The sequence below is a fragment of the Rhea americana genome, unplaced genomic scaffold, assembly GCF_003343005.1.
Source record: "Rhea americana isolate MKP2758 unplaced genomic scaffold, rheAme1 scaffold_334, whole genome shotgun sequence".
Lineage (NCBI taxonomy): Eukaryota > Metazoa > Chordata > Aves > Rheiformes > Rheidae > Rhea > Rhea americana.
Window position 1 is genome coordinate 324,148 of NW_028186462.1, and position 16,437 is coordinate 340,584.

The 16,437-nt window shown below is 38.3% G+C and overlaps 1 protein-coding gene across 4 annotated transcripts in view; it reads right to left on the reverse strand.

Annotated features, from left to right (window-relative positions):
- Window positions 1–16,437, reverse strand: part of FARP2 (FERM, ARH/RhoGEF and pleckstrin domain protein 2) — an 89,399-nt gene that overhangs the window by 31,337 nt on the left and 41,625 nt on the right. For all 4 annotated transcript variants that reach the window (XM_085311158.1, XM_085311157.1, XM_085311160.1 and 1 more), the window contains exons 8-13: window positions 12,861–13,008; window positions 11,434–11,523; window positions 10,245–10,408; window positions 9,970–10,038; window positions 8,184–8,241; window positions 7,327–7,576 (exon numbers count right to left, since the gene is read on the reverse strand). In XM_085311158.1, coding sequence (XP_085167284.1) covers window positions 7,327–7,576; window positions 8,184–8,241; window positions 9,970–10,038; window positions 10,245–10,408; window positions 11,434–11,523; window positions 12,861–13,008 — 779 coding nt within the window. The remainder of the gene's footprint in view (window positions 1–7,326; window positions 7,577–8,183; window positions 8,242–9,969; window positions 10,039–10,244; window positions 10,409–11,433; window positions 11,524–12,860; window positions 13,009–16,437) is intronic.

Below are 16,437 nucleotides of genomic sequence, written 5' to 3' on the forward strand. Positions count from 1 at the left end.
TAGAAAATAGCTCCCCAAAATTTGTAAATTCAAATTAGTCCACAAATCTGCTCAGTTTACTTACGCAAATATTACTGACTTTTTCTTTTTAAGCAAATATTTACATTATTATGGAAAAGGAGATTTGCCCAGATACTGGGCACAGATTCCCAAAGGACTTTGAACCTAGAAAATATGAAGCTGCTTGTTTGCCTACATACTCTATGCTTAACATAAAGGATAAGTTACCTATAAAAAGAAATTATGCAATAAATAGTCCAAGGGACGTACTCAATTTGAAAGAAAATGTCTCCACAATAATACCCCTACAGAAATCTTAACTTTTAGCCCTGCTTGTATCCCAAGTAGAAGGTTTGCACAAAACAGTAATTTGGGAAACACTCATCAGTATTTGCCCTAGCTATGCTCTACTTTCAAAGGTATATATGAGAAAAATTGCCTTGAGAAATCTGGTAATAAAACCCTGAGATGCCTTGGCTAGGAGAACAAATATTTATTCTATTTCCAATACAAGGGTAAAGAAAAATAAAGCTAAAAAGCCCATGTTGTCATTTATATCAAAGTTTTCCTTATTTTATTGCATAAACAATTAAAATTATGAATTAGTACAAATCTGTAGGTTCATAATTGGCAATCTGAACAGAAACAAAGATATTAAAAATCCCAACATGTAATTCAATAAAACATTTACTGTATAAAAAGATAAAAGGTCAAGAGATCAATTAAGAAATTCCAGCCCCCTTTGGGTTCTTAATGTAATCCTTTCCTGAAAACAGCAGCACCTATTTAACTGGGGATTCCCTCTAACCAAGGCATGCGTACCCCTGTACATATCGATCATCAGGCATTTTTTTTTTACCAATTTCAGAACGCCGCCACAAACCGTATTATTGGCCGTCACGTGAGCCTCGCACACGGAAGCGACAGCAGAATATTGTGAGTTTACAGAATTTACAACGTCTGCTTGCCAAGCGGGTTTAATCAGCCGTACTCCGAATTTAAAACCTGCAAAGTTACAGCTCATTCAGTGGGCTGGTCTAATAGCCCACAAGCAGATAATAAATTAAGTGGATTTTATGACCCAAATTTGGAACTGTGAAGTCTCACAATATTCGTGCATATAGCGTATATGTATGTCCATACATATACATATAGCATTTGTGACAATTTCAATGTAAGATCTGCTAAAAACAACAGGTAATAACAGCTAAAAGGCTGCAATGAATATTGTACCGTATACCAGGTATTCGTTGAATGCATGAGTAAGTTTGGCTTCAATTTTTTGCAAAATGACAATAATGGGAATGACTTACCGACAGGTTTGCACCAAAAAGCATAAAATAGTATGACTTTTATTAGCGTCTCCACGCAATCTTATCAGGATTGGCAACCAAACAAAAACTACCACCACCCCAAAGCAAAGCAAACAAACCCTTAAACAAAATCACCTATGACCACAATACGAAAGTACACAGGATAAAGGAGGTCAGTACTTCTTTTTATCCAGTAACTTTGAAATTCACTGGAATTCAAAGTGAAAGCTGAAAGATCAATGTATTGCCTGATTCCATTCCTAAGGTAAAATATGGCAATTCCTGGGAAATATACAGCATGTATTATTTCAATAATGAATATTTTAAAATTGCAAAGTATACACACACAGATAATATAAGGCTAGTAAACTTTATCAATGTTTAACTGGATGCCTGATAGGTCAGAGAATAGTCTCCGACTGCTATTGTGCAAATTAAAAGAGCTCTACTAACTACATAGACAAAGATCAAGATGTTCTCATGTAGTGCTTTACATTTAATAGAAGTGTATAAGTGTAGTATGATTGTAAATACACGCATACAGGAGTACAGGGTGCGAACAAATTATGTTTTTAAGATGAACATTTCTTAACGTCCTTTAGGCGCACTGAGATGCGGTGTCAAGTACCTCGCAGAAGAGCTAGATCTATCAGCACAACTAAGGTAAGAAAGCCACTAATATTGATGTACTTCCCATGACTGCACGTATTTGCCAAATTAGGATCCACACGACAGAGAAGAACAGACGCAAAAGGACGGAAAATACTGCTATCTTGTTGAGGAACAAGAGCAATGCTTCCCTTCACTTACATAAACCTGCACCGTTAGTGGATAAACGGCCACGCGCAGAAGAACACCAAGCATGAAAACGTACTTTCCACACCATGGTGGTCCTTCTTACATCAACCTGTACGTTGATGAAACGTGTTAGTACCTCAAGTATCTGCGCCCCTCCCAACCTCCACAGATGGGGCGGAGAAGTAAACATGAAACAACACACCTCAGCAACGGGAAAGTCGGGGGGGAAGGAGAAGACAACCTCTCACTGACAAGTGAGGTTTTGCGCTCAGGCTCTTATCTGCTCCTAGCACAGTTCCTCAAATTCCTCCTTCTCAAGCTGAGCATGCAGAGGACACTCCATAAAGATCTTCTGATTTTTCCTATATCATCTCCCCCCTTTTGTATGTCACATGATTCCCATGGCAGCTTTCACTGCTCAGGTTCTGCAAGCATCCCAGTTCTCAAGTTCAGGTGGCCAGCACCTTCTCAACACCTGGTAGCATACTATCCTTCATCTTGAAAAGAAAGCTTTTGTGCTCAAGAAAAAAATTAAATCAGTACCAGGAACTAAGTTTTAGTAGTAGCAACATTGTATAAATGAAACAAAACAAACTGAAAGGAGTAACACTGAAAGCCTATCAGCATAGCCTGAATTCAGGATGTAAGCACACACTGCACTGAAGTTCACCAATTCCCTTAGGCTACGCAAAGAAAAGTAACAGAGAGGGAGACCAGAAAGCCCTTCCTCCTCCTCTCACCTTCTCCAGCCAGAGGGAGAAGAGGATGCCTGGTGTGACTCTAGTGCTACAGTTGGTGCTGAAGTTCACTGAGAAGCACCAAACTGTCTCACTCCCCTGAAGGCAGGCTGGTTTTCTCTACGTCTCCCATGAAAGGAAAATGAAGCTCAATTTACCCCTCTGGAGGAAGCTTGAAGAACTTTTTCTCATAGCTTCCCTGATGCAATAAAAATACTACTAACAAACAAAATTCTCTCCTCTGTTTTTGTGCCTATCTGTAAAAACGAGAGTAAAACAAAACAGCCAAACATCCAGCTATATCCTCAGAAGCCACATAGCTTTAAAAACCAGAAAAATCCAGACAACCATGACAGCTATATGTTGACCAATAGCAAAGATGTAACTAGCAGGTGCCAGGGACAGCACTAGTGAACTCCTAGAGAAACAGCATTTCCAGCTGTCTTTCAGCTAGTATTTATCTTTCGAGTTTCTTTATAGGATTCGGGAGAGTTAGAGAAGCACATGGCACTGCTGTTTTTCAGCAAACCACAACTCGAGGAGAAAACAGCAGCGCTTGCAGTACACCTCAGTGTGAAGTCCTGGCAGAAGACACTGTCTTCTGGGTGGAGACCAGCACTGCCCTTATCTCAGCATCCTGACTTCAGATACAAAATAGAGTCAGAAGATGTGAAAGATCAGTGTTTCTGATGGACATGTACCCCTAAAATCTTAATCTGAACAGCTTCACATCTGAGCCAAGGCTTTCTCTTTCTAACCCCTTCACCCAACACCTCCACAGACCAGCCCAAGACCTGTGGTACCCTGCATCTTGCTCAAAGCTAAAGATCTGAGGGCAAGATTCTAGTCACCGTGGTTCCTTTAGAAAATAAAAGGGGCATTGCTTTAAGACTCTCAAATACTATTTTTTTTGAAATATCCCTGAGATTTAAAACTGCCAATAAAAGATTGGTGTAGCTGCAAAATACAAGGAGAAAAATGTTAGGATATGTTTTGGATTAACTGCTTTGCAGGAAAACGTATTAGCAGATACGTTCTGGATTAATTGCTTTGCAGGAAAATGTATTAGCAAGCTTTCTCTCAGGATTGCCAAGCATATTTATTGAAAAGACATAAACAGCATGTTTCTTAAATCTTTTGAAAATCTAAAAAATATAGTTGGATTTTTTTCCACGTTAAGCAAGTAGATTAAGAGAGAATGCTTGTGACTGAGGCACAAAACATAGAACATAGGCAGACAAGGTTATTTTTAAATAGCAGAAACTTGATTCTTTTTTAAAGACATTAGACAAAATTATGAGCTTTCCTCTGTATCTTTAGCTATAGGTCTGTCCCTGCCTCCACAACCTGTTAAAAGAAAAAGAAAAGAAAATTCTCAGACAGAAGGTTTTTTTCCTTCTTTCTTAAGTTACATAATATAGTTAAGGGAAGGAAAAAAGATATTCAAGCCTAAAAACATAGATACCAGCTTTTGATACAACTGAAGACCTCCTCCAAGTGCCTATTTACCAATGTCACATTAAACTTCCATGACATTGTATCCACAGGTATGAATAAAGACAAAATGTTAGAATATACATTCAACAGAACAAAAAATAAAAACAGTTCACGTATAGCATTAAAATGAGAAAAAAAAAACCCAACTGATTAAACATGACCGACAGTTCAAACTAATTTTTTGTTCTATATAGATTTGATTTTCTGTGCCACTGCCAAAGACAAGTTTCTAAAGGAATAATAGTGATTCCATTCAAGCCAATGAGTACACAATAACCACATCATTACTGTAAGTGCTGTAAGGAATAATCATGCCTTCAGAAATACTAAACTAAAGACACAGGTGGCTGAAGGACAATTTGCTTCATTATGCTCTACCATACATTGTGAGAGACTCCTTTGAATTTTCAGTTACAAGAATTCTGTCAAACAGCAGTATTTTTTAAAATGTTTGATGAAAGAATGAAAGTGTTTTAACAAGTCCACGTATAATAAAATTGATATGAATAACACATCTACGAGCTGCTCGTCATTATAACCTGCTTGTTTCGAAGGAGTTGATTATACTAGCACTGTACGATCCCCTTCTGGAATCTGCAAAGGATTAAGAACCAGATAACAGGCAAACCAAATCAAATGATTGCAGGAGATGAGGCTTTCCATCCCCAGATTTCTGTAAGGTATTACGTATTTCACATTCTTCCTTGTACAAAACCTAAGTACTCTAAAAACATTGTTCAAAGACGAACCTCCAAATGTCATCCCAGACAAGAACATCCATCAGGTAGGCAGAGACGCATGCTTTGTAACTTTTACTCTCTCACTTGAATAAATGTTGCTAAATTAGACATGATCAATTAAACAACTGTCTTCTCAATTTTGTTTCCAAAATTATATATCATCTTCTTTCAAGGTCAGTCGACTAAAGACACACATATGAGCAGTGAAGCTGTAACTGTTGCCTACAGCACTCACTCTTTTCTAACATCTCAAATAATTTCTCAGGAAGGAGCGATTTTACCTGTATTATTTTGCTGAATACACTGCATAATTGAAAGAAAAATTTAAAGTTGTTACCAGATTTACTGCCCTCTGTCTTTCCCAGACAAAGTAGACTTGCACGTTGAATTAATTCGTAAGCATTTTTATGTAGCGTGATCAAATAAAGAAAAATAAGATTAGACACAACGCAACGGGGATTAAGTGCTTTTATACTTTGTGCATATCTCTCCAAACTACTGTAAAACAGCTGCAAACTTGCTTGTTGCTGGACTCTTGAAGGCACTTTGTAATCTGAAAATATAATGATTGTCTTCACAAGATGTTTTGATGACTTCTATTTTCAGTTGAACTTGCATACATTCACCTCCTCTAACCTACTACATATGATACTTATTCTTTGAGGTATACAGCAGATATGTTGCATAGTTTTTATATTTTAAAACTGTCCTTCATAGGTGATTCAAAGACTGCCTTTTCTTTCTTTTTTTTTGATTGTCAAAAAAAATAAAGAGGATTCCCATCACAGTGCAGGAAAACAGCCCATTTACTGGATGTGGCAGCTTGTTAACAAGCATCTGCAAAAAAAGACTGTTGCATTCAGGTGCTGGAGGAATAGCATATTATAGCAGACACTTAGACACCTATTTATGGCCAAAAGACCTATTTGATATACTGTACTTTCCGATAAGTCTGCATGAGCCAGCTGATGCTCACCAAAATTACTGGGTTTTCTTAAACTTAGTATTTTGGAAAATCACAGCCTGTTATAACACATTCTGGATGCAGTGTCACACATATAATGCAGTACCAAAGCTAGGATGCTTTCAGGGAAACTGAAGACAACAGAAAAATCAACTGTATGATACGAGTTAAAATCCAGTCACCAGATTAGAATTTTCCAGCTCAAAGTGACTGACACTGTACCCTTCTTTTGACTTCTAATTCTGAACAGCATAGAGGAATCCATCGCAAAAATCAACGTACCAATCAGTGATTGACATGTGCTTTTTCTGTCCAGTCTTCTTGAGTGAGATTTTTTAGATTATTCTGAAAGTCGAAAGTAAAGTTCTCACCAGTTGCTTGAGCAAAAGGATTACTAAAGAAAAGATTTACATCCAATGGAGCAGCAGTTTCAGAGTCCCAGGAGTCCGTATCAGTACTGCTAGAGTCTTCTGTAGTGGTAGGTGGATAGCTCAGCTGTTCCAGCTGATCAATAATGTCAGTGAACTGAAAGGCTGAACTGGACTCAGAGCGAACTGAATAGGCTGGAAAATTCACCATAGAGCTAGCCTCTGAATGATTAGCAGAACTAAACGTGTGCAGGGAGGAGGTACCATTCAGTGGCAAATTATTGAGGGAACTGCTTTCAGAACGGTTGTTTATGAGAGAACTTGTTTCAGAAGGGCTCAGAAGGCTTTGCATTCTGCTCGCTTGTGCCTTAACCTCAAACAATTCTGAGGTATCTGATGGTCTGTCGTTACCATTGAAATCACTCCCTTCTTCAAATTCAAACTCATCTTCCACATTCATATCAACTGCTTCTGTTGAGTACCTGTCAGGGCTTGACTGAGAAGAGACCGTATTTTGTTGAAGGACATCTTTAGTTAAGCCAGGTGACTCTGATGAATGCTTAGAAAAATCGGAGCCCTTTAACTCTAAACCACTGTACACATATGAAAATGCCTCAGATCCCCCAGCAAAAAAGGAAATTTCTGCTGGGTCATCATCAATAAATTCCTCTGAAACCTGTAATGGTGAATTTGTCAACGTGAAAAGTGGGGCACCCCTACCACAATGCTGATGCTCTTTTTCAGCAACAAAAACACCCGTGGTAAAGTCATCCTCATCATTGTCATTTTTACAAACAGCAACCCTACTCTCTCTTCTACTCTTCTCTATGTCTAGATCTAAACCACAACCACTCTCAACAACAGGACAAGCAGAGTTACAGTTTCCTGCAACACTACCAAACCCAACACCTTGGAATGACTGGAGCATGGAAGATCCAGGTTGCTGCACCAGCTTCCTCCCGGTTTCTTCTGCTGGCATTGTAGTATTTTTTTCTGAAATCCTTGTGTATGATGCTCTGGGGTCCACAGAAGACAGGCTGGTTTCTGCAAAGATGGGTAGGACAGTAGTAGGAGCGGTCGATGAATGAACTGAATGGAAGGGAGCTGTTGCTGAGGCAGGAGACCCTGGGGTTCTCAAGCCCTCAGTGAATGGGACACTCTGAGGGGAAATAAAAACAGAACAGGTTAAAAGATTATTTTTTTAAATACATAAACACAAATGCAGCATCTGGTTCCTGATACAGAAGAAATGTACGCTTCAAAAGAGCTCCCTTTTTAGCAAACAAAACATTGTATACAGAAATAGACCCAGCATCCCCCCAAAAATGAAAAGTCTTTTTTCATGAATTTTCATAATTGGATGGCAAACTAAATCTATGTATTTTTTACCCTCTGCTCAGAAAAGATCCACAAGGGAAAGGAAAACACATTACAAGGAGAGTTAAATCCTGCAATGCTTTATTAACCTCTTGCATCTGTGCAAGCACATTTCAGCAAAACAGTGAACTGCTGCATTTATGCTCATTTCTTGTTGAACTGCAGAAGGCATCCACATGATGAAGGAAAATACTGTTCAGTGTAGGCTCCATTAGCTACAACTATTAAAATTGGTATCACTTGGGAGGGGGAGGGTGCCAGGCACAAAGATTAAACAGTGAATGCAATTCTAGACAAAATTCAATCAGAACAACTTTCCTTTGCAGTCATCTTGGAAAGCTGGCTATCCGCTTCATTGACTGAAATATCTAGAGTGCTGCAGGACTAACCTGTTTTGGCACATCTGTATTTGACGTGTGAGCAGACACTCTAGCTTTGCTGTGCCGCCTGCAGAAAAGAGAGTATCTAAGATATCAGTCAGCCTTCTCCCTTCCCTATTCAGCTATTTCCGTTCTAACAGCCCATAAAAAAGTTCCAAGATGTATTTTCTCATGTTTTGTTTAGTGTCTTGACTACGCCAAGATTTCAAGGAGTTGCAACAGCTCTAAATTAAACAACACAGGAGCAAGAAATGTACAGAAAATAGAATGAAATAAGAATCAGATCTTTCCTAATGCTGAAGAAAACAAGATCAAAATGAGCCAAAAGAACAGACTAAACAGTATTTAGTTCAGTTTATTCCTTTGCAATCTGTATAAATGTCCACAAATAAATAGCTTCAAAATAGAAGAAGTTCACCTATAACCATTATACAAATAATTTATCTTTCAACCAACCATGTAATTTATAGCACATAACAGCCTATAACATTACATCTCAAAAAAGTGCTATCTTACATAACACTGATGGTTAGATCCATTCTACGGCAATTATTTACTAGAAAAAAATCTTTCCTACAGAAAAGGAGCTCAGTCGGAGTCCAAGACATTAAAAATATTCATTAATAGCAAAGATAAATGCAAAATTTTTGAAAACTCTATTTAAATTCACATAATCTTTCACTTAACAGACTATGAAGAGCTTCCTACGTGTAGCTAGAGTGGTTTTACAGCCAATTAATTAAATGCATTTTCACTGTAAAATTATTTCATTTCAAAGCTTTTTTCATTTTCAAAACTTTTTATTTTTAGAAGAGATGGGAAGTTTAAGGCTGCCCTTCCAGAATTCCAGAACTCAGGTTCAATTATATGCTCTACCCTGGTTATTAGTGTAATTTTAGACCTAACAGTCTCCATGCTTCCATATTTTCAATCTGTATATTACAACACTCAAGGTCAAAAAAGTATATCACTAATGTGTGTCATTTAGAATTACTTTGCCTTGCATCATATCCTGTATCAGATTGTATCTATAAATGTCTGTGGTCTTCAACAAAAGTATTCAGTTTGTTCTCAAGACATTATCTCTACACAAGAGAAATGACCCAGTACTGCCAATGGATGCAAATGGCATAATGTCACGCACATAACAATAAGAAATGATGTTCAAGAACAGAAAACTGACCACCATCCATTTGGATTTAAGCTGGAATTTGACGTCACTGCTTCAACTGTTCACTCACATGCTTTTGCGAAAACACTGTAACCTGTAACAGGGCTTCACTGCCCTGTTTGTGAGTAGAAGCTTGTGATTACAAAAATACTAGGACAAGGAAGACATGTATGCAACATGCTGTCAACGTTAAGGTGCAAGCTGTTAATTTGTGAAAGTGTATTCTTGAAAGACATTAGGTTTAATCAGCTTCAGAAAGAGTGGAAGAAGATGAAGTCTCTAATACCATTACCTTTTAGTCAAACCATGTGAATACAGAGACGTACATACACATCCCCACTAAGTTCATTGCATCTCCCCAAAGCTTCTAGATGGCTAACTCACACATTGTCCAAAAATATAAAAACGCAATACTGCAATATCCACAAGCTGCTTTGCATCATCACAAAACTATAAATTGGCAAAGAAATTTAGTTCAGCTACCTTAAATTTGAGGTAGACCTTAGTAACCAGCAAAAGACAACGCCACTATGCATCAACTAAAAACGCTGAAATTCCAGAAATTATAAGGGCACTCTGAAAGTTTCAACTAACATTTTACTTTGCAAACACATTTGTATTTACCTTTCATATGGAGTTTTCTTCATCCCGCTGTCCTTAATATAATCCACTAGCTGCTTTTGTGTTCGTCCACTGTGAATTCAAAGAAGTACAAATGTTATGAAATGCAGTAGACAAAAACTATGGTCAGGTTTGGAGCAAAGAGTTTTTATAAATCCATAACAGATTCTGAAATCTTTAATTTAAATGGAATTACTTTAGAATACTTTTTCCTCTTATTCTCATTTTCTAAGTTATAAAATGTTCAATTTTAATAAATTTGCTATGTTTCTCCCTACCTGTATCTGAATGAAGACCCTCTGGTGAAGAACACTGCTTTAGCCTTCGGCTTTGGCTGATCAAACAGCCTAAAGAACGTATGATATTCAACACAGATTTTCCAGAAGTTTTTACACTCATCCCTACTTCCCAAAAGAAACTCCAGTGTATCCTGATATGGGCCCTGAGAACAAAGTACAAAAGCTCAAGTAGCAGATCAAATGGCAGTGGAGGTGAATAGGAAAAAGTAAATATATGCAACAAAAAATATCACTGCAATGAGATACAGTGTGTTCCTAAGTCACACCTCATACTCGCTAAGGTAGTGGTTATAATTTTGAATGTAGTTTAAAATCATTTAACAGTTTTCAAAAATATTCATTTACTTTGAAAATGTAAAAAGGCTTAAAATACAGTTACTAAAGAGTTCAGAAACGTGCTGGATACAATTCACATTAAGAAATACGGATCATAGAGTTAATAATTTGAAAGGAAGTAAAACTTTTAAGTGCAGCAGTAGTTATTTTAAAATACTTCTTATAAGAAAAGTATTCTGATGCTTGTCTCACTTCCTGAGATTTAGGAGAGACTGAAAGATATTGCGTATTTCAGAACACAGCTATGAACTTTCTAAGGGTCTCTTTGGGAGATATTCTACTGTACCTGTATGTGTTGATTCAAGTTTCTGAGATGTATATATGCGTGTTATGTACATAATTTTCTTCACTCTAATACAACCCTATGTTGTATTAGATACAAACTGATTACTAGATACACGATGTTGTATAACCTAGTCATCCAGTGTGGAAGCAACAAGAGAAGCAATGATAACAATGATGACATCAGTGACACGAAAACCTGTCGTACTACTATAGCCAAGCATGGAAAATAAAACTAAAAAACTTCTGCTATTCAGACACATGAAAAAGATAAAGCTGTAGTAAAAGTAGTCTTAATTTTAAATTCCAATAATACAATCTCAGCCATCTATTGTTTGCTGAGGTGTATCAGGTTACTTTCTTTGCATTTAAATCAACAAACCCAGTAACCATCTTTTCAAGAAAGTACAACATATCTACCACGTTCCCACTTCAACTGCTTAAGTTATCTTAGCTCATTTTGATTATAATGGTTCAGAGAGCTCATACGAGTCGACATATATATTTTATATGTTGTCAAGCCTACTACGATAGTAAAACTTACACGGACCTCTGGGTGGAGTTTAATAAGGAATCTTTTCCTCTTGAAGCTTAGTTTACGGACCTTAGACCAGTTGAAGGTGTTGATTTTCGTATTACCCTGAATTAAAACAGTAAACGTTAAAGCAAAAGTTTCAGAAGCAACAGCATTCTGTTGTGTGCATACACACGCATATAGGTGCACGCCCCCACCCTATGCCGACCCATTCTGCTCAATCCTTATTTCTGCTAACAACATTCCTTTCAGCAGCTTTACATTTCAATATAACTACAAGCGGTATGACGTCTCTGAGCTGACACCAGAATAGAATTTTTAAAACCTTGAAAATCTAAGAGGAAAGGAAACAAAAAATTTAACCTCATCAATACTCAGAATACCATATGGTAAAAGCAAGACTAGAGCTGCACTTTATTTAAAATGTTTTCCCTTGCCTGCTTACAGAATTCTACATACTCATCCAAGCTGATTTTTCCTTACACCACTCAGTATCTGCAAAATCTCAGGTTTTGAGACTTGCATTTGTGACAGAAAGCTTAAAACATGACTGGAATACAAGTGGTATCACTGTGTGATACTAGCTTTTGAAGTTGATACTAGAGTAGCAAGCCCAAAGGATACTGCCCCCATTTCTAATTCAGCAGCACAACATACTGAGGAGCAGTTGCCACGCATATAAGGAGACCTTCCAAGTTTTCTTGCTCACAAGTTGTCTTCTTAATCATCAGGGGCAAAAAAAATGGCTCTAACTTCACTCTGACAAAATGAAGCCTGCTGCCCAACATCAGTCCTTCCTCAGTCCCAAAGCCTAAGGGGCAGCAGCAATTCCAGTGTTGCCCTCTAGAAGCAAAAAGGTACTTTGAGAGAATGACCCAGATGAGGTGAAATACCAGATTCCAGGCAAGATGGAAACCTCAGTGGCTGAGAGGCTACGAGGAAGACTGAAAGGAATTTAAAGACTACAGTGGCTGATGCAGCTCTGAAGACACGCAGCTACAAGGTAACAGGTAAGATGCAAAATGAACAGAAAATAAGAGCGTGCAAATGAAGATGTTCTAGCAGATCTGCTGCCTTGCCAGGGAAAGAATATGATAACAAATAGAATATGATAGGATATGATAGCATCCATAAACACAACTCTAACCATCTAGCCACTTATTTAACACCAAGACGGCAGTAACTTCAATTGATTTCCAGTCACTTCAATGAAACTTCTAACAGGGACGTTGCTCCAACAGTAACACGTTGTAACATTAAAGCAACGCTAAACAACACTAAACATTATTAAAACAATAATCTGGGGGCCTAAATGACATTCAGATGCTTGTTAAAATATTCTGCCTTTTCAAGGCAAGAGATGAAATTAAAATGAGACCAACTCCCAAGATACTCTCATCCAGAGACAGACACGTGTAAACAGTATGCTCTCCCCACATTACCTGGAATACTAGTACACCCATGTGTGAAACAGCTAGATTTATTTTTGTGCCCTCACGATCTGATGCAAGGTGAAATCTAATACCATACATCTCCAGTTTCCGGGCAATTTCAAGCACTTGAAAGTCTGATTCAGCAGGAGTTTGACCCCTGTAACGAGGAATAAAAAAATATAAAATTTTAAGAGCAATTCGATAGCACAATATTGCCAACATGGCTGAAGTCCTTAAGTCGTAACTGCCACTCCATCTATCTAATCTCGTCTGACAGTTTGACTCCAAGTTAAGTATTGGATACCTTTGTGATAGGAGCAATATGCAATACCAAACAGCCAAATTAAAACACATCCCACACACAGACACATTGAAACAAATGCTAACTAGTTAGGAACGTTTGTAGCTTAGGAGAAATAAAGTTTGTTAAATCATAATTCAATCCACAAGGCTCTTCATTTTGCTTGCTTGAATATGTAGTTACAGTAACAGAACCAGAGCAGAGTCAGATGAAAATGTTACATGTCGGTATGACAGAAACAAAGCAGATATATGGCAACAGAATAACAAATCTGAACACGATTACAGGCTTATGGGAGAATTATTAATTTCCTCCTTGCCAAAGAAGCCAGAAAACGATTTTTAAAATTGTTTTTAAAGTAACGACTGGTGTGGAAATAACGTGGAAAACATGAGCAAGTTCAAAAGCAGCAGCAGCTTCTGAGTGTGCAGCGAAGTCCAAACCAGTGAAACAGAGAACCTTGTAGGTCCTGTCCTGCAGCGGCCGCCAAATTCAGCGTTCATTTATTTCTCCGCCAGTTTGCCGAAGCGCAACGACCAGCGTCTTGTCCTCCTGCTTTATCACCACCAGGCCTCCTGAATCACTTTTTCCATCTTTCTCCAGGAGGGGGAGTTTACCGGCTCTAATGCATTTATTTTTTCCCTGCTTGTGTTTCATGAAGGGGCTGAGGGAACAGAAAACTGGCATCCAGGGAGGGGAAGGAACTTGCGGAGAAGCCAGCTGGGCTTGTCAGGGCACCAAACACACAAAACTGATAAAGATCGTGGCTCAAAATAAGTAAGTGGCTAAAGCGTCTTTTATATAAACGAAAATAACGCCGAGCTCTCACGCCGCCAAGAAACTGTCGCTGACGGCCGTGAGCCAAAAATGTCGACTGCCCCCAAATAAACACAATTTACAAGCTTTAAAGCAGCACCTTGGGTGGGTCCACGCAGGAGTTTTGAGACATTCAAAGAACATACAAAAATTGCTGCAGAAATTAAGGAGAACTTCAACTGCCCTGCAAAACTAAGAGGGGAAAAAAAGCCCGCTCTGATTAAAAACACAAGCCTGGTGGCCTTGTTGACTGGCTAAGGCAGTCTCTAAATTTAAAACATACTGCAAGATAATACTGCAGCCATTTTTAGGCATAAATGTGGACTAGAACTAGCTACGGAGAGCTGCAGGAGCCCCTTCTAGCGAGCTGACGACCTGGAAATACAAGCAGCACAGGGCCTGCCTGGGCATCGTAATGGGAGCTTCGCCCAGGCACAGCTGGATGCAGCCACCCCTGTGCCTCCCCGCTGGAGAAGCCTGCAAATAACAATTTTCTGCACATATAGTCGAGTATAACATTTAAAAATCCTGTTTTCCAAGAAATTGCCTTCCTTCCATAAATACATATTCCACTCCATTAAAACAGACCATAAACCATTTGCAGCACGATCTATTTTTGTGTACAAAGTAGAGCCAATCACAACACCAGCACTAAATAAATCTTTGTGCTACCCCATCTTCCCTTTCCAGGCATTCGTCATAAAAATATCTCCTTCCACCTATCTGTAGTCATGTTTTAGATCAAACAACTTTTTTTGTGTTGTTCTATATAGACTTTTTAAAATACACATTGACTATAAAGTGATTGGTGCGTTTCAATCTCCCAGAAACTGAGATGACTACATATATCAACTGCAATCAACTGTAAAACTTATTTTCTACGATAGTCTGTAAAAAAAATGGAACTTGTTAGAAGAACTAATGCTTCTCTGCTGCTTAAAGAAGCGTCCCTTGGACTGCAGCACAGCTGTACATAAACAGCACTGAGCAGCAAAGCTTCCACCTCCTCTACTAGTTTTGTCTAAGAGCTTCTACTGGTAAAGCAGATTTTTCTTGCCCTTACTGAAAACGATGCACCCTGGGGTCAAAGCGCTTCTAGACTAGCTTTAAGCATCGCTCATGTCTCCTCTGCGGTTTCTGCTCTGTGGTGTCTGTTTATTAGTTGTAAGCATACAAAATAGTTAGATCACAAATATTAATTTTGGCCACAGTTTCTCGAGTTACATGCTAAGAACACCACTTAACTGCCTCCCCTCCTTAATTCCCGGTATAATTCCCGTGAATCGAGCTACATGAGGAATGAATATGGAGCTCTGTCTTTGCAAGAGGATGTTAAGGTTTTCAGGAGCTTGCGGGGGGGGGGGGGAAGCAAATATTAGGATAAATTGGAAAATATCCAAATAAAAATTCTGGATAAACAGTGCAGTATGCAACTGATGTAGCATGGCTGTTAGTTATTGTATGTCCTGATCTCCCAGGTACAAGCAACAGCGTGGTGCAGCTCAGAAACAATTAAAAAAAAAAAGAAAGAAAGAATATTCTCCTGTACAAAACCTGCCTGTACCTTCCAAAGGAGGAAGTGTGCGGCACGGGGAAAGCTAGGAATGATGCCAAGCAGCTCACGGTGCACAACAAATGTCTGCAAACGAGAAGCAGTTTCCGAGTAATTATCCTCAGATGTTTGCTGGAGACTAATCTGCGCAGACCATCCCCAAAGCAATCTGGTCTAATTTTGTTCATCCATTAAGCAGATCAATCTGCTTAGTCTTCCCCAGGTCAATGGACAGCAGACTACCTATTAAAAGTGTTTTCCAGCAAAAACTGCTGTCACTGCAACAGGCTTTAATGTAAAGGTTCCTGTTAACCAGTGATTAATACAGAATATTAAAGAGGAAGTACTTAAAACTTGGCATGTTTAAAAACTGTTTAGAGCAAGAAAACATAGAGTCTTAGATACCCGCAAAATTTACACACAATTCATGAACATCGTATTTCCAAAAAGAATTTAAATTATGACAGCTAGGCTAAGTTTGTGAAAGATGGGGGATAACAGTAAACACAAGCATAAAGCTAACAAGCCTTCGCTTTCTTTCCTGACTTACATACATATGCACAAAGCAACACGGTCCTGCAGGTGCAAGCAAATTATGTTTTTTTTTAAAAAAAAAGGAAAGAAAAAAGTCCATCATGCAAAACAGAATCAACGCTTATTTTCATGTGTCTATTCTCTAATGTTTAACACTGGACTGCAAATGCCTTGTAGCAAGTATTCCACTTCATCATTTCTAGGAAGGCAGTAAGCATTATATTTTGAGTATTTGGAATGCCAGGATTTGACCGTACCACCGCTAATATACTATCTTCAAAAAATAAACTTACCATCGAAATAAAAGTTAACTCAGATTCCTGCTGAAGCAAATAACTAACACGCCGTACCAAAAATGTAACTTGCCTCATTTGCAGTTAATA